Below are 20,377 nucleotides of genomic sequence, written 5' to 3' on the forward strand. Positions count from 1 at the left end.
ACTCTCAATCACACATGCCGTTTCTGGACACACCTCCAAATACTGTCTCAGAGCCTCTGTCCACACTCAGTCACCAAACGACATCACTGTACAGTTTCTTTGAGTTCCTGTCCCCTTACTGCTACTCTCTGGGTGTAGCAGTTCCAACAGGCCTCCTGGTCCCCAGCCCAGGCCTATGTAGAACAGAGGTTGTGGGCTATTAAGCGCCCTGTGAGGACATAGAATAGAGCAGAAGTGGAAACGTGACTGATCTAACAAGTGTTGCAAAAATAACAAGATAAATTGGGACCTGTAGCTTCTATTAGGGAGAGGGCTGTGGTGGTAGAACAGACACTCAAGGATAGACTGACCTCTAGATGGAAAGAAGGCAGGACCAGGCAGCCTATGGAAGGCCCTGGGAGAAAAGCACGCAGGTCAGCCTGCAAGCTCTGATAAGTATCTGCCATATACACAGTGTCTTATAGGTTTCTGTGGAGAATGTCAATAAATGCAAAAATGGTCCTGTTTTTAAGGAGTCAATAAACTCACCCATGAAGTACTCAGGTAACTGCATGATAGTAAGGAATCATGTGCCAGAATGTATACTAGGAGGGAGTCCAAAGAAGGAGAAAATTAATAAAAGGTAGATCAGGTGGAGGAGGCTCCTGGCAAAAGGTAGGGAATTTCATCAGTATCTCAAAAAAAAAAAAAATCATTTAACATAAAGGAGGAGTTAGAATATTGTAGACATGAGAATGGAAGCAGGGTTAAATGCAAAATCAGGAAGGTAAACAACATATTGGTGAGGAGACAGGTCCAGCTGATCTTGGTTCAGGTTGAGACGGGAATAAGGGGAGGTGGCAATGCGATGAGGAAATGAGTGACAGGGCAAGTTCAGATTGTGGAAAGCCTCAATTGCCAAAAAGTATTGATTTCTATTATCTCCAGCTTTTTTTTTTTTTTTTTTTTTTTTGAGGAAGTGGAAAAATAAGCTGGTATTTCAAGAGCAATTTAGAGATGTCCCAGGATGAATTAAGGATGGGAGAGACTGGAGGCAAGAAGACCATTTAGAAAGCTACCGTGGTGGTCCAGGCATGAGAGAACAGTAGACACAGTAGAACAGACAGGCAGATTCAAGGAAGGAACAAGACTCAGTGACTAAAATACAATAAAGAAGAAATAACCAGAGAATAGTCTGCGGTTCAAGATGTCTGAATAACCAGAGTCAAAGAATTTTAGACCTTGCAAGGGCTCCAGCTGGATCACTTTATGAGAAAATGGGTGGTTGTTTAAGTGTCAGAACTCGTTCTCCACAGAGCCAGCAGTGGGATGATCAGGCCAGTGTTACAAGATTTACCAAGCAGTACATGCCTAAGTGTTAATTACATATAAATCATTTTCAGTCCCAATCACTGGACCGCCAGGGAATTCCCCAGAATGACTCTTTCTAATGTTGAAAAAATGTGATCAGAATGTGTTATATGACAACCTGATCAGAATGTGTTGTCATATAACTGCCACAGGACTAAATGAAAAATAGACATGTAACTACATGAATCATTCCTGTGTGAAGTCAGATTCTTTCTGATTTCTGCTGTGAATAGAAACTTCATTAGCAATTTCTTAAGGTTTTAAGTGCTCCCTTTGACATGAACCATAACGACTTATCCCTTCTCTGACTGCTTTTTGCTTTTTGCTTTTACTTCTCTGAGTGTACCATTCCCTTTATTAAGAGTGTACCTCCTTCTTGGTAGGGGACTTACACTTCATTTGCTCTTAGCCTAAATTAGTGTTGTGTTTTGTAACTCTGCTAGTCCACTTATGGTTAGCCAATTGCTGAAGAAATTAATGAAATTTTTAGGATTAAAGAACCTGAAAATTTAAATAATATTGAAAAATACACTCCCCTGAGAGACTGCAGAGACTAATGGAATAAGAACTGATTTAAGCATCAGGAATATGCTTCTTCAGTAGCCTCAGGGAGGCCAAAGATAATTCCATTTGTCTCTTCAGTCATCATCTGAAGCCCACAGGTCTTGGTAAGTTCAAATGCAACTTTAATTATCATTGATTTTCTTTTAGACATGGGTAAACTCAGGGTCTGGAGAAGGCAATGGCACTCCTTCAGTACTCTTGGCTGGAAAATCCCATGGATGGAGGAGCCTGGTAGGCTGCAATCCATTGAGTCGCTGAGAGTCAGACACAACTGAGCGACTTCACTTTCACTTTTCACTTCCATGCACTGGAGAAGGAAATGGCAACCCACTCCAGTGTTCTTGCCTAGAGAACCCCAGGGACGGGGGAGCCTGGTGGGCTGCCGTCTGTGGGGTCGCACAGAGTCGGACACGACTGAAGCAACTTAGCAGCAGCAGCAGCAGCAGCAGCAAACTCAGGGTCAACTAGGAGGGCTGCTGTTAAGAAAGAATATACAAAATATTTGGAGAAGGGAATGGCAATCCACTCCAGTATTCTTGCCTGGAGAATCCCATGGACAGAGGAGCCCTGGCAGGCTATAATCCCTAGGATCACAGAGTCTGACATGGCTGAGCATCTAGCACTTCAAACTTCAACTGGATGCAATTTGAAGTATAGTCAGAAAAGAGTGGGAAGTGGACACAAAGTTGTAGAATAGTTTGAGTGGTTATGCACTTCTGGAAGTTACTGCCAGACACAGGAGGAGGTCAACAGAGAAGTCCACTGGGAAAAGATACCAGGAGTAGAGCAAGCCACCTCTCCTTCTCCCAGAACTCCTCACTCCTATGCTTGTGAACTTTTTTAGATTAATTATGGACCTAGAGGTTAAAAATGTATTATAAAATAATGGGTTGGCCAAAAAGTTCGTTTGGGTTTTTCCTTACAAACTTTTTGGCCAACCCAATACATCAAGACATCACCAAGTCAGCTTACTTGAGAAGCATGGTGGGAGATTCTCTAAATATTAGAAAAATGTTACATTAAGAAATAGTTTTACATTACTCTCATTACAAATACAGGTGATGATTTCACTGAAGCTTAGTGTTTTGATGAAGCATATTACCAATTAGGTTTTTTTTTTTCCGTTTTTACTTTGAAATAATTGAACCATTCGCCACTTGATACTATCTGACACAACTGCATACTAGATGATTAGAACCAGGAAAATTGCATACCATCAATTAATTTTTAAAGATTTCAAAGTTGGTTACAGCATTTTAGATCCCTGCTGAATATTGAAGAGGACGTTTCCCTGGAAGCAGCCTAGTCACAAAGGTGAAGGTGAGGAGCAGAGAGGTCAGGTATCTCGATTTGAGCAATGTTTCTCAATCCTGGTGAACATTCCAGTCACGTTCACTATGGGCAAAATTCAACCACTGGCTGGGGCTATTGCAAATCAATAAGACTACAAGTAAGACTCAGGCATCAGTATGTTTCCTCTGGGTAATTCTCTAGTGGTTCAGTGTTAGGACTCAGTTTTTTCCACTGCTAAGGGTCTAGATTCAATCACTGGTCAGGGAACTAAGATCCCCACACACTGCTGTGATGTGGCCAAAAATGAATAAAAGCGCTTCTTAAGATCCTTAAGTGCAGCCAGAGTTCAGAAATACTGGTGTAAGGTTGATTTAATGTTTTTTCTAAAATGAGGATTTTGAATATGTTTTGCTTTTGCGATGTCACTGACAAATATTTCAATGTATTCAAACTCTCTTTGCTCTATTTACAGAAGTTTCAATTCGCTTTCTATAATTAATCCAAGTAGGCCTTAAAACTGAGCTGTATAATAGGCGATGGGGCGTCTCATCTCCAGACCATGTCTCCTAGAGTCAGGCGTGGGATAAAAAATGGAGTAAACCCGGACATAGTCCTTTTCCTCCAGCTCTAGCTTCTAGTAGTTTGGATCAGTATCACTGTTTTTATTTCAAACTTCAGGAAATTTGGAGAACTACGAATATAATCTATCTATCTATATATAGATAGATATCTGTGATGTTAGAATATATATATATCTCCTTTACGGAGAAGGCAATGGCACCCCACTCCAGTACTCTTGCCTGGAAAATCCCATGGATGGAGGAGCCTGGAAGGCTGCAGTCCATGAGGTCGCTGAGGGTCGGACACGACTGAGCGACTTCACTTTCACTTTTCACTTTCATGAATTGAGAAGGAAATGGCAACCCACTCCAGTGTTCTTGCCTGGCGAATCCCAGGGACGGGGGAGCCTGGTGGGCTGCCGTCTATGGGGTCACAAAGAGTCGGACACGACTGAAGCAACTTAGCAATAGCAATAGCAGTATCTCCTTAAGGAGATCGATTTCTCCCATATTACTAATTGCAATAACCACGCAGGAATACAGACTCCCTTCTGGGCATAATCAAATTACCTCTGTAAGGGTTCGCCCTATAACTATTTTTGGAAACTAGGGATTTTCCAGATTAGCGAAAGCTGTGGCGCTGTCACTGGCTCAGGCCTGTGTTTCATAATCTAAGCCGCTAAAGCAGCCGCCCTCACAGTCAATACGAAGCCTTCGCCCTACTTCGATACCTCTGGGAATCAAGGGCTCATCGGGGAGCTTTTTTTTCTCCCTTGGAACCGAAGTAGTTCACATTCTTGTTTACTAAAAATACCGTAAAGCAACCGTCTCCAGATTCCTCGCGGGTCACTTTAAATTACAAGTTCGTCCGTACACGACACTGGAGAAACCACTTACACCCACCAATGCGGGCGAAGGTCGATCCGACGCCTCCCTTTGTACTCGCTGAACCTGCGCCACCCAAATGCGGAAAGTTAGGAGAGGAAGAGAGACGGGAGCACACAGACGCACGTTCTAGAGAAATTATCAAAGCTGTGCAGGAGTTACAGTAAATTTGCGGATTCGAAGTTGGACATAAGGTATCTCGTAAAGCCCCCTTATTACTCTTTTGATTAAAAATATTACGTACGAGGCGAGGCGGTTTGAGGTTGTGTTAGTAAGTAGACCACGTCCCCAGCCACTATAGGGAACCAACGGGGAGGTCACCCAGGTCACCGACGGTCCCACCCAGAGGACTCCGCTCACCGGCCCGCGCGGGCGTAGGCTCCGCGGGCGGAGACAACGCCTGAAGGGACTAGTTGGCACGCCGGCCGGGCGTGGTGACGTCAGGGCGGAAGCGCACGCTGCGTGAAGCGGCCAGAACCCGGCGGTCACGGGAATATCCGTCGCGCCGAGAACGCTGGTTAGTCTCACTCCGGGTTCCGGCTGCGTTGGGCGTGCGTGCAGCTCGCTGAGACTATGGCGTCCGGGCCTCACCCGACCGCGACCGCTGCCACCGCCGTCTCATCTGCTGCCCCTAGCGCGGGCGGCTCAAGCTCCGGCACGACGACCACGACGACGACCACGACGGGAGGGATCCTGATCGGCGACCGTCTCTACTCGGAAGTTTCGCTCACCATCGATCACTCGCTGATTCCGGAGGAGCGGCTCTCTCCCACCCCTTCCATGCAGGACGGGCTCGACCTGCCCAGCGAGACGGACTTGCGCATCCTGGGCTGCGAGCTCATCCAGGCCGCCGGCATTCTCCTCCGGCTTCCGCAGGTCAGTGCTCCGGCCCCGGGCCGAGAGGCGCGCCTCCCCTCCCCACCTTCCCCTTCGCTGCCTCCCAGTACTACCAGGGCCCGGCCGCGTGGGAGGTCACCCCCTGGGCCTCTCCAGCCGCGGGTCGCAGCCAGAGCGCGGGAGGGCGCGTGCGATGGGAGGATGGCCCAGGAGCTGTTCGCGGTGGGGAGGGGGAGGGGAGTGAGCGGAGGCACAAAATGGCGGCGGCGCCTGGTGCGGGCCCGCCTGACCCCTGCGCTTCCGTTCTCTTCTCTTGTCTGCAGGTGGCGATGGCAACGGGTCAGGTGTTGTTTCATCGTTTTTTCTACTCCAAGTCTTTCGTCAAACACAGTTTCGAGGTAAGCAGGGCGGGGGCGGGTGACGGGGGATTTCTCCATCCGGAAATGGGAAGGAAGGAGTGGGTAGTGTCAGCGGCCAGCTTTGCAGAAAGGGAGTGGTTAGTTGTAGGCTTTTGTACCTAGCTGTCACCCATAGGGGAGTAGGGACTTTTGGAGAGGGTTTGAGAACCAGAAGATGGAGCCTGAGCCCAGGTGCCTTATTATCAAGAATTTGCATTTTCAATCAAATGGAGAGTTCCTGTGAGATTGAGATTGGCTCCGGTTTTAAAATTAAGGGGAATAAGGACTTCCCTGGTGGCTCAGACGGTAAAGCCTACAATGTGGTAGGCCCGGGTTACATCCCTGGGTCGGGAAGATCCTTTGGAGAAGGAAATGGCAACCTCCACTCCGTACTCTTGCCTGGAAGATCCCATGGAGAGAGGAGCCTGGTAGGCTACAGTCCATGGGGTCGCAAAGAGTCAAACACGACTGAGCAGCTAAAGTTTGTTCCAGGCAATAAATAAAAAGAAACGTCACACTAGCATAAATCTATGTCCTAGAAGTGTCAACTGCAATTTCATTTCACCAAATGTCCCAGTTTTTTTCATTAGAATAAGTTCTATAGACTTTGAGAGGGGCACTTCTTTCTAACTTTACACCTGCAGTGCCATAATCTAACAGCTTTTTATTGGCTCTTTTTTTTTTTCCAGATTGTTGCCATGGCATGTATTAATCTTGCATCAAAAATCGAAGAAGCACCTAGAAGAATAAGAGATGTGATTAATGTATTTCACCACCTCCGCCAGTTAAGAGGAAAAAGGTAAGATTGGCATTATTGAATGCAGCATCTCTTGCTACTACTGAACTGTGCACCAATCATATCAAAACATTCTTTCCTCTCAAAACCGATGTAAGGGAAAACTGACTTTAATTTAGGTGTTAAAATTCACATAGGAACACACTGATACTTCATAATTTGAAAAACCACAGTTAACCAGTTATCAGAAGTTTGTAGAGGCAGTTGCGTTTATGGACAATCTTAACAGTGCTGTGAAGCCAGTCCTGTGGTTTTAAGATTAAAGAAGAAAGGGAATATGTTTGTCTCAAGTGTGTGTTCTGTAAGTTATTTTTCCCCTCCCTTCTCTGTAAGACTGAAGGCTGAAAGTTTAAACACTGCAGTTGAAGTTAATATTGTGGTGAAGTTTTGTGTAGATTGTCTTACCACTGGAAGTTCCAGTTAATTCTTTACCAATTGAGGTTGGCTTTTGTTAGAATACTTCTCAACATTGAACTACGATATCCCCCATAATACCGGATCTGAAAGGACTGCAGGATGATAAAGTTTGGAGTCAAAGGGATTAAACAGGTATTTTGTTTTGGTCAGATAACAGTCTCAGTGAGTGGGCTGCATTTAGATAGGGCATTTATCTGATCTAGTAAGAAAATAGAAACCGAAATAGTGTTGTTTTATAGGTGGACACCTGCTGACATTTTATGTGTTCCTGTGAGGCAGTACCAAAAAGCTTTAGTTGCAGTGCTGCTTGTGTCTACAGATGGCTTCTCGTACTAGATGCTTCTAGTACATACAGTGCAGATTAGTTCTTCTGTTCGCTTTTTGAGGAAGTTGTTGTGATATTAGATAAACTTGTACTGAGTATGAAAGGAAGTCAGTTATAAAAAGATTTTAAGTCATTTTGGGGTTGGGCATTGGTTAGTACCAAATTAATAGCTTCCGTGAGTGGTCCTTGTTGAATCGGTAAATTGTTGGTAATGGAACTATTGAGAGACAAGTGAGTAGTAGCCTTGAAATGGTTAGTCCATCCACTTAGATTGAAATGTTGTTACCCAGATAGTTTTCACAGTGGTTTTCAGTTTTCTTACATTCTATATTCTGTTCTTTTCTCATTCACCTTATTTCCAGGGATAGACTAACTTTTTAATTGTATTTAAAAATGTCTTCTAGCTTCCTAGTGAGGAATCCCTGAAACTTGGGAAGTTTTCAAATTGATAATTTAGTATGGTCTGAGCTAAAATGTATATTTAGATCTAGTTGATTGTTAAGGGTGTTTAAACAATGACACTAATAAAAAGGTTCTTTAGTCAAAGGATTGTTTGCTTAAAGGAAATAGTTTTCTGTTAGTATTCTTTGAACCATTTTGCTATTATCATTTATTATCTACTTTGAAATTTTTCTTTGAGATGGAATATTCTTCCTTGATGTTAGAGTAGGTTCTCTTAACTGTGAAAACCTTGGAATTTAAAACATCTCACCTGATTTGACTGTTGTGTCGGGTTTTTTTTTTTCCCCCTTTTGATCATTATCAGAGAACTCGATTGTGTCTCAATCTTAGAAGTCTGATTACAGCATGAAATTTAAAGGGAGTTGTTAATTGCATGGAAGCCTTTTTTTAGAAAGCAGGATATAAAAGTGTTTCTATGCATATTACAAGTTTACTCAGACAGGTAGCTTGTATATGTTATTAACTTCAACTCTTTTTTCCCTTGCAACCGACTATACAGCGACCAGCTACATTTACCAAAGCCTGGGTGATGTGGAGTGGTACATAGCGATGAAGCTGTCGTCATGGCAACAGTGAGTGAAGTATCGAAAATCCCCAAGGAGAAGCCAGTGCTCTGAGAATAGGTCACTGGAATCGGGGACTAACAGGTTGGCCACTGGTGAACCATTTAGAAAAACTCCTGTTTCTTGTTATAAGCGTTTGTCTTTGCTGTCCAAGTTATTAGAACGATAGCTTAGTAATTTTTTAATGTCATTAGAAGAGTACCATTAATATCACTTTAGCTAAGTAAAGTGTTTCAGTTTGTTTTAATGGTATTATTTAATTTAGTTCATGCATAGCTTTAACTTGTAGTATGACCTTGCTAATAACAAGCATCAGTTTTGTAGCCTTTAAAAAAAGTTGCTGTATTTCAGTGCTGACTATATATTAGAATTACTGGAGGAGCTTTTAGGAAAAACTGATGCCCAAGCCCCATTCTGAATTACGTGATTTTTTTTTTTTTTTCTCTTCATTTTTTTTGTAGTTTGAGAATGTTTTTTTAACCTCAGAAAGATTTTTTTTTTCATTTCAACAGTTCCCCAATTATAGTTTGCTTTTGAGTTGCAGCATATTCCCAGCAAATTAAGGGTTTTCTGTAGTTTTAAGGCACCTAGCTAGCTTCATACTGTAAGGCTTGTCTAAAAGAAGACAAATACTCAAAGACTGCAGCAACCCACTTACTGGTGAATGTGGTGTGGTATTTTCAACATGCATATACATCATAGATTAGAGTTAGAACGGTCTTAAGTGATTTGTCATTTAGTCCATTCTTCATCCAGTTTATTTTGGTGGCTCTAAAAGATGGCTTTCAGTTTGTTTAAACACTGCCAAAGAAAGAAAGATTCTTTGAAGTAGGAATTACAAATTTCTGTATGTTGAAGAACAGTCTGCCTTTTTGTACTACTGATCTCCTTTAAGTACAGTCTCAAAGAATTTGTTCCACATTTTCTTGGTCCTTTGTACCCTATGAGTAAGAGAAACCATGTTTGAATCTCCTCCTAAATTTGTTATTGTGGTTGTATTTTTGAGATCATGCTAAAGGAAATACAGCTAATCTTAGACCCCATAATAAAATTCAAATGATCAAAACCCAAAATTTTGTACTAAGATTAAACTTGGAAAATTGTTCTTCTCATATAAATTAATCTGAAAAAGTCTGTCAAAAGCAGAGGAGTAGGAGTTAGGTTTAGGTGGTTTTTTATCATGAGAATTACTTTTTTCTGAACAGATGAAAGTTTCTTTTAAGCAGGTTTTTTTTTTAAGATTTTAAAATGTTAACCTCTTCAAACTTTTATTGGAAAGAAAGTTTACCTAATTGATGAAGAAATTCTAGCAAACCTTAATTAAATTTGATGTGCTTGTTGCCAGGTTAAGTATGAATAGATACTTTGTTAATACAAAGAAACAGGCAGTTTGAACCTTTTCTTACTGCTCCTATTTGGGGATACAATTGTGATACAAAGTAATCTTTGTAAGTAGTATAAGTTACATGTTCATTGAGCCTTCTTTCATTGTGAGGTAAAACCATTTCTCAACAGTGAAGGTATCAGATTATGTACATCTACAAAATTGACTTTGAAGGTTGCAAGCAGTTACTGTTGCCTAAGCAAGAAGTTGAGTAGGTAGTTGAATTGAGTAGGTAGTGGGTTTGGTTTCCCTGATTAGTTTCATATTGGGATTTTGACACCAAAAAATGTGAAAGTAAAGATTATACTGAATAGATAGAAAATAACTAATCTACTTAAGTAGAATTAGTGATTAAACCTGATTAAGGACCAGATAATAGCCATAATACAAATGTTGAGTTGGTTGATTGTAAGAAAATGAATTTCTAACAGAATTTGAAATAAACCCTTAAAGCAAGTTTGATAAGAGATACAATAAATTTGTTCAACATAAATAGGAAAAAATGAAACAAAATTTTTCATAATAATTTTATAAGGATTCTAATGGTACAGTTTACTGTTTGAGTTGCACCTTAAGTGTTAAGGTGGTGTGTAACTATACCACCAGAGGTATTCTGTCTCCTAATGAATATCTGATGAAAGGGTCATCAGATAACTGGTCCATTGGTTAACGAGTTGGTTAAGTAGATTTCACTTTTCCCCAGATTTCCTGTTATAACATTTGAAAAATCATAAACCTTAAGATCTTGGAACACATTTTTGTGTACACATTTGTTTCTTAGTCACTGAGTCGTGTCCAACTCTCTGCGACTCCATGAACTGCAGCACAACAGGCTTCCCTGTGCTCATTTGAATTAAATTTGATTTTTTCCAAAGAACAGTGAACTTGTAGCCTGTTTGTCCTGATAAAATAGGTTCATTATTTATATTTTTATGTTAGAAATCAGTCCCCTTCCCAACTGAAAGGTGTGGCTTCATTTCTCACCTTTCAAAGCTGTAAGAACTGAATTGAGTGAAGGCCACTTTCAGCATTAACAGGCTGTTTTCCATCTTGTCAGCTTTGCCAACTTTTGTCTTATATCCAACTTGATAGTATAGCAAAGCTAGAAATAGTTTAGTTAAGCGTTCCGGTTTTATAGTTTGAAACAGGAGAAAGGAAAATAAATATGACTGCTGATTTTTTTACTCTGGTAACATACATTACAGGGTAATATAGCTGATTTCAATTTCTTTTTTGATTTTCAAGTGGATCTGTAGTGTAAAATTATGAGATTAAATTTTTTTGTATTTGGTGTCCATAGTAAAAGGAGAAGGGGGGACAGTGTTCAGAAGGACTATCTTTAAAATGTTGTGTTCTGCCTAGAGCAAAATCTCTTGAATTTTTTAGCTGAAAATAAGTATGGGGGAAAATATTTACATATTCTACCCATGTTAAAATCAGCTTCTAAATAAAAATGTGTTTTTTTGTTGGTTGGATCTAAGAATGTAACAAATGAAGGACATTGGTACATTTCATACACTTTAAGAAGAGAAATTCTAAGTCCTGACTGACTTCTCATTAAGAAACTAGTTTTCAATTTTAAGACTTAAATTTAAGACAGTTTTTTAATTGAAAGAATTTTTCCCCCAAGCACTGAACCATAGATAAATCGCCTCTCATAACTTTTAAGCTGTCAAAATTTTGGTCTGGCACAGAGACCTTATGTGCTGTTTTAGTTTCTTCATTATGGTTGGCCCTCCCTTCTCTTTTGCATTGTTTACTAAAGATGCTGCCTGATAACTCTGAACAAATTTAGGCCTGGTTTTATTGATCACTTTGAGTGTTAAATTGGATTCTTAAAAACATTTCTTTGGTAATTGAGCTGAATCTTTCGTTTCCAGATTATTAACAGAGACTCTTAGATCAGTTTATTTAAATGAACTGCCCATTTAGGGGAATCTGAATTAGCTACCCACCCTATTTTCCCCTAATTTTAGTTTTGGTCTTAAACTAATCATGAGTTGATATTCTGTAAAATCACTCTAATCTTATGAAGTCTTTGTAATACACATCTTCAAGAGCTATGAAGTCTTTGTAATACGTATGTTCAAGAGTGCATTAATTTTGTTTCTAGTCTATGTAGACTAATGAGATTATGAAAATAAATCAGGCTATCTGTTATGTAATATAATACATCTGGATGAAAAAAATCAAGGATACAAGTAAGAGCATTAGACTGAAATTTTTTTCATTTCAGTGTTTTGTTAGTAAACTAGGAAGTGAGTCTAGAAAGTATATATTTAATTAGCATAACTTGGACAGCACAAGATCAATGCTTTTAACTTGTTTGCAGGAGTTTAAAAAGCTGGTTTCTGTTGCCAATAGTTGGTTGGAAGGGAAAATGGAGATACCACAAATAAAATTTTTGGGATGTGCAAAACAGTTTTGATTTTATTTCTTACAAACTATAGGACTCCAAGCCCCCTGATCCTTGATCAGAACTACATTAACACCAAAAATCAAGTTATCAAGGCAGAGAGGAGGGTGCTAAAGGAATTGGGATTTTGTGTTCATGTCAAGCATCCCCATAAGGTGAGTTGTAGAATACAGAAATTACATTCGTAAGTATTAGGGTTTTGTTATTTTTAAAATATTATTTCCTGCAAATTTATCTTTGAGCACTAACCATTGGTTTTAAAAAGCAACTTTTTGGACATTGAAATGATCAGTAAAATGAGAATCAAAGTCCTGGGTTCAAGTCTTAACTTTTTATTGTGTGGGTGTAGATAAGTTCTTTTTGCTTCTGAGGTAACCCAATGTTCATACTAGAGAATGGAGATTTTTACATATTAGCCATGGAATGAATAAACACATGTCTGCAGAAGTACCTGGTGGTGTGTTACCCTGTTGCATAGTGAAATGGCTTCGAGTGTGTGGCTGCTCACTTTCAGCATCATTGAGTGTTTTTAGGTTTCTCCAGTGTCTCTTGGCTTCCATAAGCTCAGCATAAGCCATAGCACAATGATATGAGAGCTCTGGGGGCAGGACCATCTGCACATAGAAATGTGTTTCTGCCATTAGCTGTGTGACCTTGGCAGAAAACTCCGTGCCTCAGATTCCACATCTCTAAAATTGTGAAATGAGAATGATGATGATAATGGTCCAGAAAGATCTGAGCTCAGGTACCCTCAGTTGAGTTTTTAAAATTTATCACACTTTAGTATGGTAAGCTTCACTGTAGAGAGGTTTGGTTACTTACTATAATACCCACTCTGAGTTGTGCATAGTATGCACCATACACATTGTGTAACTTTAAAACTGTCTCTAGGGCGTTTGTACCTTTGGAAATTAAGTGAAATAATCAGTTCCTGTCACATGAAAAATTAGATACTGTTCTTAGATGATTTAACTTCTTTTTTCCTGTACAATTTTGGAACATTTCATGTCCATGTGAACTTTAGTAACATAAAAATCTACATTGACTATCAGGTACATTTTAGGTTGGTCTGTATTATTCATGCAGTTTTTATGAATTAAAACTTGCTCCTAACATTTTCAGTTACTTACGTTCATTGAACTCTGTACTTTGAAAGAACTTCCAATATGCTAAACTAAGTTTTTTTCCCTTGTTCTTCAGATCATTGTTATGTATTTACAAGTCTTAGAATGTGAACGTAATCAAACCCTGGTTCAAACTGCCTGGTAAGTTGCTTTTTTACATTTCTTTCCTAGCCAGGAAAACAGAAGCAGAAATAAAGTAAGTTTCATTTTCCCTTTCCAAAATAATGAGATAAGTTTGTTTTGGTGCTTTTTGTTTTTTTGTTTTTTAATCAAAAGGTAAATAATGCTTATTTCTGCTTCCTGTTTTCTTGGCTTGACTAATTACTTTTAATGGAGAACTCAATTTAACTTTGTTCTTTTTTCTACTCTTTAATTAAAGGGTAGTCCATGATGGTAAGTCATAGAACTCTGCCCTCTGCACTTCAGCCCATGACCTCAGGATGGCCTGATTGGCTGCCCTGCTCTCCAGCCAATCCAGTGCAAGCTCTCATCCGAGATTCACTGAAGTGGTCCATATCCATCTGGCAGCATCTTCTAGTTCTGTCGGGTTGTCAAAAAGGATTTGTATATTTGTTTCTAGAAGTAACTATTCACATGCCTATGTATTTAATGTATACCTGTAACTATCAAAATGAATAGTTCATTTTTGATAGATTTGTTGTCCAGCCATTATGACTTTTGTTAGGAGTTTGACTAGATTTCTATTTTTAGTATGTATAGCATGAATTCTACCATTGGAAAGAGCAGCTTAAAATGGGCACCATCCCCATTCTTGATGAATGTATAGCTGCTGGGCTATTGGAGGCAATGGTATTAGAAGTAAGAAGTACTGCATTTTAAAGAGCTGTTAATTTTAACATAGAACTCTAAAACTTAGATTTTAGAGATATAGATGTGTGATTTGTAGTGCTGACTTATTAAAAGTTAAAACAAGGAGTTTGTGGTTCAGCCACAACTACTGTCTTAAGACTGTTGATGTGCAGTACTTAAGTGATGTAATTCTTATGTTCTGGACTTAACGACTGCCATGCTTCTTTATTAGTAATACTAGAAAAGTCTCATTGCTTTTATAAAATGCATGACTTTAATATATGTTCTATAGATTTTTAGCAGTTTTCATGGGTTACGGACTTTTAAGAAAACAGTCTTTTAGTTTAACCTTTTGAACAATTTGTAAAATTTATTTAATACTTCAGGAATATTGTGGGGAGGGTTCACTATTAAAAAAGTCCAGTGATTTATTAACTGAAGTAGTTACTGCTTTTATTTATATTTAGTCATACTTGTATATAAACAAGGCTGTTATATATATTATTTGCTCTTCACTTCCCAACCTAGGTTTTCTGAACTAGCTTAGTTTTCTTAATTTGGTGCGTGCTTACTGAAAATGCCTTTTTATCCCTATCACAGTATTGAATTTTTGAAAGAACTTGATTGACACTGCTTTTCATTGTGGATAAAGGAGAGAGATGGTCAATAATTAATGGCTTGAAGTATTGTTGGAGTGGTTTATCATTTCTGAAACTAATCATGTCAGAACTTTCAAAGCATTGCTTTTCATAGAAATATGTTTTTTTAAAAAACTGTTCTATGTGGAGTAATAGTATGGAATTATTTTAAAGGACTTCGGTCCTATTTAGGAGACATGAAGAATGATTCTAGTGTTAAATTCTTATCTCTTACTGCTTTTGAGTTAAGAATTGTTATATGCTAGAATACTGAAAATACAAACATGAGAAGAAAAAAGAATAAAGTAGATTGAGTCTCCAATTTTATGTAAGGTTCAGAGGAACTGATTTGTTTACATACAAAGCTTACGGTTGAAATATTTTTCAGGAATTATATGAATGACAGTCTTCGAACCAATGTATTTGTTCGATTTCAACCAGAGACTATTGCATGTGCTTGCATCTACCTTGCAGCTAGAGCTCTTCAGGTAGGTGCATATATAGAGAGAGAGACGTAAATCTTGTATAGTCCAATAGGATACATCACAGGAATTAGCAGTTCTAATAAAAACAGTGAAAATTTCATCTAATCTGTTTTTATGGTTTAGATTCCATTGCCAACTCGTCCCCATTGGTTTCTTCTTTTTGGTACTACGGAAGAGGAGATCCAAGAAATCTGCATAGAAACACTTAGGCTTTATACCAGAAAAAAGGTAATTCCGTTTACCAGCACTTGTGTTAATATTTTGTCAGTGCTAAGAGTGTAAACTTATGTAAAAGAGAAATACTAATTTCATTTTCTTCCAACAGCCAAACTATGAATTGCTGGAAAAAGAAGTAGAGAAAAGAAAAGTTGCCTTACAAGAAGCCAAATTAAAAGCAAAGGGATTGAATCCTGATGGAACTCCAGCCCTTTCAACTCTTGGTGGATTTTCTCCAGCCTCTAAACCATGTAAGGTTAATAACTTAAGCACTGAATGTGTGGTTATTAGAAAGTTATAACATTTCACAGTTGCATAGAAACAGTGATGTTAAGCTGTTCATATTTTCTCTCTTGACAGACAACTAAGGACTGATAATTGAATGGTACTTGGTTACATTTAGAAACGTATTTGGCCTTCTGTATAATCTAATAGTTAACATGCCTTAATATTCTTTTAAAAGCATCACCAAGAGAAGTAAAAACTGAAGAGAAGTCACCTATTTCTGTTAATGTGAAGACAATAAAAAAAGAACCCGAGGATAGACAACAGGCTTCTAAAAGCCCTTACAATGGGTGAGTATACTTGAGTTAGAAAAATGGCCTGAGGAATCTTTTTATGTATGTAATTTCTAACACTATGTACATAACTAAAAAATTGTGTGTTTTTTTAAGTGTAAGAAAAGACAGCAAGAGAAGTAGAAATAGCAGAAGTGCAAGTCGATCAAGGTCAAGAACACGATCACGTTCTAGATCACATACTCCAAGAAGACAGTAAGTAAACACTTTGTTGGGGAAAGCAGTCTTATTTGGAGTCTTAAAAGGTTATGGCTTAAAAAAAAATTGCACGTGGACTGTTTTCAAAGTTAGGCTAGATTTAATTCAGGGTAAATTGTCAGAAATGAGTTTGGAGATATGCTCTGTAGGCATGTGGCTTTTTTGTTTCGTGGTAGTATATGGCATTCTATTGTAGTTTTGCTTTTGTTTTTCTGGAGAGGTGTACGGCCTGGCCAACCACTTACTACTAATGAAGAATCAGGTTAACTATAGCTAAAGAATTTTCCCTAGTTAACTTTATAATTAGATGGCCAGCTACTTGTGGCTCTTCAGTGGTTCTTTTGAGTATATGGGAGATAATTCAATAAATAGCTAGGACACTCTGTAAAAACGAATTACTCCCTTCCTTAGAATATAGACGTAATATATTAAGGTTTGTTTAATATGTTAACAGGCTGAAGGAGAGGTAGTGAGGGGTGGGGAAGTTTATTAAACATCTTAAGTCTGGTCTGTCACTGATACAGTGGTTTTGTTTTGAACCTGCTATGAGCACCACCAAAAATATTTGCTCCCAGTAGAAACTGACTCTCAACCTCAAATTTTTATTATCTAAGTTATAATAATAGGCGGAGTCGATCTGGAACATACAGCTCGAGATCAAGAAGCAGGTCCCGCAGTCACAGTGAAAGCCCAAGAAGACATCATAATCATGGCTCTCCTCACCTTAAAGCCAAGCATACCAGAGATGATTTAAAAAGTTCAAATAGACATGGTCATAAAAGGAAAAAGTCTCGTTCTCGATCTCAGAGCAAGTCTCGGGATCACTCAGATGCTGTCAAGAAACACAGGCATGAAAGGGGACATCATAGGGACAGGCGTGAAAGATCTCGCTCCTTTGAGAGGTCCCACAAAGGCAAGCACCATGGTGGCAGTCGCTCAGGACATGGCAGGCACAGACGCTGACTTTCTTCCTTTGAGCCTGCATCAGCTCCTGATTTTGCCCATCTACAGTGTGATGTATGGACTCGTAACAAAATATTAAAAGCAAACTGATTAGGATTTGATTTCTTAAACCCTCTAGGTCTCTAGAAACACTGAGGACATTTTCTTTTGAAAAGAACTATGTTTTTGGGTTTTTTTTTTTTTTGCACATAAAATGCCCTAGCAGTATCTAATTGAAAACCATGGTCAGGTTCAATTGTAATTATTATAGTTGTGTATTGTTTATTGCTATAAGAACTGGAGCGTGAATTCTGTAAAAATGTATCTTATTTTTATACAGATAAAATTGCAGACACTGTTCTATTTAAGTGGTTATTTGTTTAAATGATGGTGAATACTTTCTTAACACTGGTTTGTCTGCATGTGTAAAGATTTTTACAAGAAAATAAAATACAAATCTTGTTTTTCTAAATTGCTTCAATCTTATTTAAATAAATTATTAAAAAGAAAAGTTTTTGATAGTAAAATGCCTGTACTGATTTTCTGACAGACCTGTTTCTTTCCTTGTTATATAAAGTTTGAGATTAAAATGTAATTCTTACCTGCACTGGGAGCTTTCGTAGAAATCTTCCTTATATAGGTGGAAAAAGCAAATGGGTTTGGTCCAACAGTGTAATGTTACATGATTTTTACATGTTTTATTGTAGCATGAAACTTAAGTCAAAATTTGATTTGCACATAAATGGGTACCATAAGGTTATTTAAGTCAGGTTTAAGTACTATTTTGAAGGTGAGCAAATCAGAATTTTCAACAGAATGGCAAATTAAGACCAGTTATTCAGCTTTTAAGTTTTCCTTTAGGTATTTAGGCTAGGAAGTGAGCCCATCCCCCAATTCCTCCCCCTGCGGCCCCCATCCTGCCTGGCTGTTCAAAGGAATATGTGATCACAAAAAAATCCAGAAGTCGTATAGCCAAGGGTATTTTAAAAATTATTTACTTGAGAGTTCCCTAATATTTTGGAAGTCAATTTAGAGACCTTAAAAAAGCCATAATAAAATATTGCTTTATAGTTAAGTTTTCCATTAAAATTTTCACCCATCTTGATTACTTACCTTGTCCACTAGACTTGGCTCCAAATGATTTGTTGCTGTTTCAAAAAATCAGACACATCCACAAAGAGATGAAGATTTACTGCCATAAGGATGTTTAAAGTAGTTACAACTTCTGAAGAGGACTCCAAAGAAGATTTCCAAATACGTTCTGCTATGGTGGGCAGTGGGGCTGGAAAAAGTAGAAAGCCTCACAGGGAGACGAGATTCACTTGGAAATAAAAATGTCGGTATGGTGCTTAAGTCATTTACATTCCTAACTAAAAACTAACATGGCCTAGCATGATCTCAGAGAAGTCAATCGCAACCCACTCCAGTGTTCTTGGCTGGGGGATACCAGGGATGGGGGAGCCTGGTGGGCTGCTGTCTATGGGGTCGCACAGAATCGGACACGACTGAAGCAACTTAGCAGCAGCATGACCTAGTGTAAATGAGCAACTTCTGGAAAGGTAATAGTTCATTGTTGTTTCTACATGTGCTTTTATGACACATATTGCTGATCTGTAACAGTATTTCTAAAGAGCTTAAACTGCCTCTAAATAGTGACATTTCTTTCCAAGACCAACATTGAAGAAAGGCAAATGACCTGTTGAACAAAGACCCTGTTGAAAAATCCTGAGTTCTTAATAGTGTAGCAACTCTTACTGTATCCTTGTTTGTAAATAGCATGTGGGTGAAGGGCATTTGTGAAGATGGAAGATGCAGAAGATAGACCTGCATGTGAGGTAAGAGCTGTATGTTACAGGTTGCTCTGGAATGATTTACTTTTTTCCTTCTGCCCTAATTTTTGTGCTATTCTTTTCTGGGAGTGAATGAATTTTTTTTAACTTTGTATGTTAGAGTATAGCAGATTAACAGTATTGTGATAGTATCAGTGTCTTGTGCTGTTACTGAATCAGTTTTCTAGGTTCTTGTCGAGAGTTTAGGCTCTTACCAGCAGTTTAATAATCTTATGCTGCTGAACCCACATTTAAAAACTTAAAATTATGGGGAAGGTCAAGTGAGTACCCATCTCTCAGCTCCAAAAACAATCAATTCTAGGTCAGGCAACCTTTTTACTCTAACATCTAACTTAGTATTCAGGTTTCCTGTTTGTTTATAATTGGTTTGTTCAAACAAGGTCTGTATTTGGTTTTAATCACAAGTTGTCCATCTTTTTCCCCCTGAAAAATTGGGTCCTTTGTCTTGTAATTTTCATATTCTGGGTTGGCTCACTGTAACCCTGTGGTGTCTCTAAACACTTGTTCTTCAGATCCCAAGGTTGGTTATTTTGAAACACAATTGCTGCCTCATTCACCAGGTATCTCACCTAAGTTCCTGATCCTAAAACGTTACTGCTTGTATGTACATCAGCAATCTCATATGTATGTGCCCCATTTGTATCTGTTCTCTTAACCTTTGTTTCCCACTACAGCTGTACTTCTGCAAATAAGATGTTATTTGTCTTAATAATTCTTAATACAAGTCCTATTATGTTATAGAATATTACATTTGTCATTTACAATTGGCATCTTAACCCTAAAGACAGACCAGTGGAATTCTTAATCTCCTTTCCATTTTAAAATAATAAAAGTAATGACCTCTTTCCTGAATTTAAGTTGCAGCCACCTCAGGCGAAGAGTTGACTCACTGGAAAAGATGCTGACGCTGGGAGGGGTTGGGGGCAGAAGGAGAAGGGGACGACAGAGGATGAGATGGCTGGATGGCATCACCGACTCCGTGGACATGAGTTTGGGTGAACTCCGGGAGTTGGTGATGGACAGGGAGGCCTGGCGTGCTGCGGTTCATGGGGCCACAAAGAGTTGCACACGACTGAGCGACTGAACTGAACTGACGGCTTTAAATATTGTCACTGTTAACATCAGTTGTTAAACCCATATTTATGCCTGCTATCTGCATCAAAAGCCTCCTTTAAAATTTTGAAGTTTTTTTTTTTTTTTCATGAAAATATCCAAAACCAAGATAATTTCATAGTAACAAATAATACTTGTTAGTCCCAAGAGCCAACTCCTAGCTCACCATGTGG

General features: G+C 38.8%; 1 protein-coding gene across 4 annotated transcripts; it reads left to right on the forward strand.

Annotated features, from left to right (window-relative positions):
* Positions 1-957: 957 nt before the first annotated feature.
* Positions 958-17,768, forward strand: CCNL1 (cyclin L1). Of its 4 annotated transcripts, XR_003511225.1 has the most exons (13): positions 4,324-5,528; positions 5,813-5,887; positions 6,577-6,686; positions 8,387-8,534; positions 12,285-12,405; positions 13,451-13,515; positions 13,754-13,767; positions 15,211-15,310; positions 15,431-15,535; positions 15,633-15,774; positions 15,987-16,098; positions 16,198-16,296; positions 16,914-17,713. XR_003511225.1 is itself a non-coding variant. In XM_027542789.1 (11 exons), the coding sequence occupies exons 1-11, from the start codon at positions 5,226-5,228 to the stop codon at positions 17,260-17,262; spliced, it is 1,581 nt and encodes a 526-aa protein (XP_027398590.1). In that variant the 5' UTR covers positions 958-5,225; the 3' UTR covers positions 17,263-17,768. The 4 variants fall into 4 exon arrangements, 2 of the variants coding, with proteins under 2 accessions (XP_027398590.1, XP_027398600.1); XR_003511224.1 differs by lacking the exon at positions 8,387-8,534 and having other exon boundaries at positions 16,914-17,459; XM_027542789.1 differs by lacking the exons at positions 8,387-8,534; positions 13,754-13,767 and having other exon boundaries at positions 958-5,528; positions 16,914-17,768.
* The last annotated feature ends 2,609 nt before the right edge of the window (positions 17,769-20,377 follow it).

Source organism: Bos indicus x Bos taurus, chromosome 1, assembly GCF_003369695.1.
Source record: "Bos indicus x Bos taurus breed Angus x Brahman F1 hybrid chromosome 1, Bos_hybrid_MaternalHap_v2.0, whole genome shotgun sequence".
NCBI lineage: Eukaryota > Metazoa > Chordata > Mammalia > Artiodactyla > Bovidae > Bos > Bos indicus x Bos taurus.

Coding starts and splice junctions, on each gene's coding strand:
- CCNL1 (XM_027542789.1), top strand. CDS start 5,226: ATGGCGTCCGGGCCTCACCCGACCGCGACCGCTGCCACCGCCGTCTCA. Junction 5,888..6,576: donor TCGTCAAACACAGTTTCGAG/GTAAGCAGGGCG, acceptor TTTTTTTTCCAG/ATTGTTGCCATGGCATGTAT. Junction 16,099..16,197: donor TCTAAAAGCCCTTACAATGG/GTGAGTATACTT, acceptor TGTTTTTTTAAG/TGTAAGAAAAGACAGCAAGA.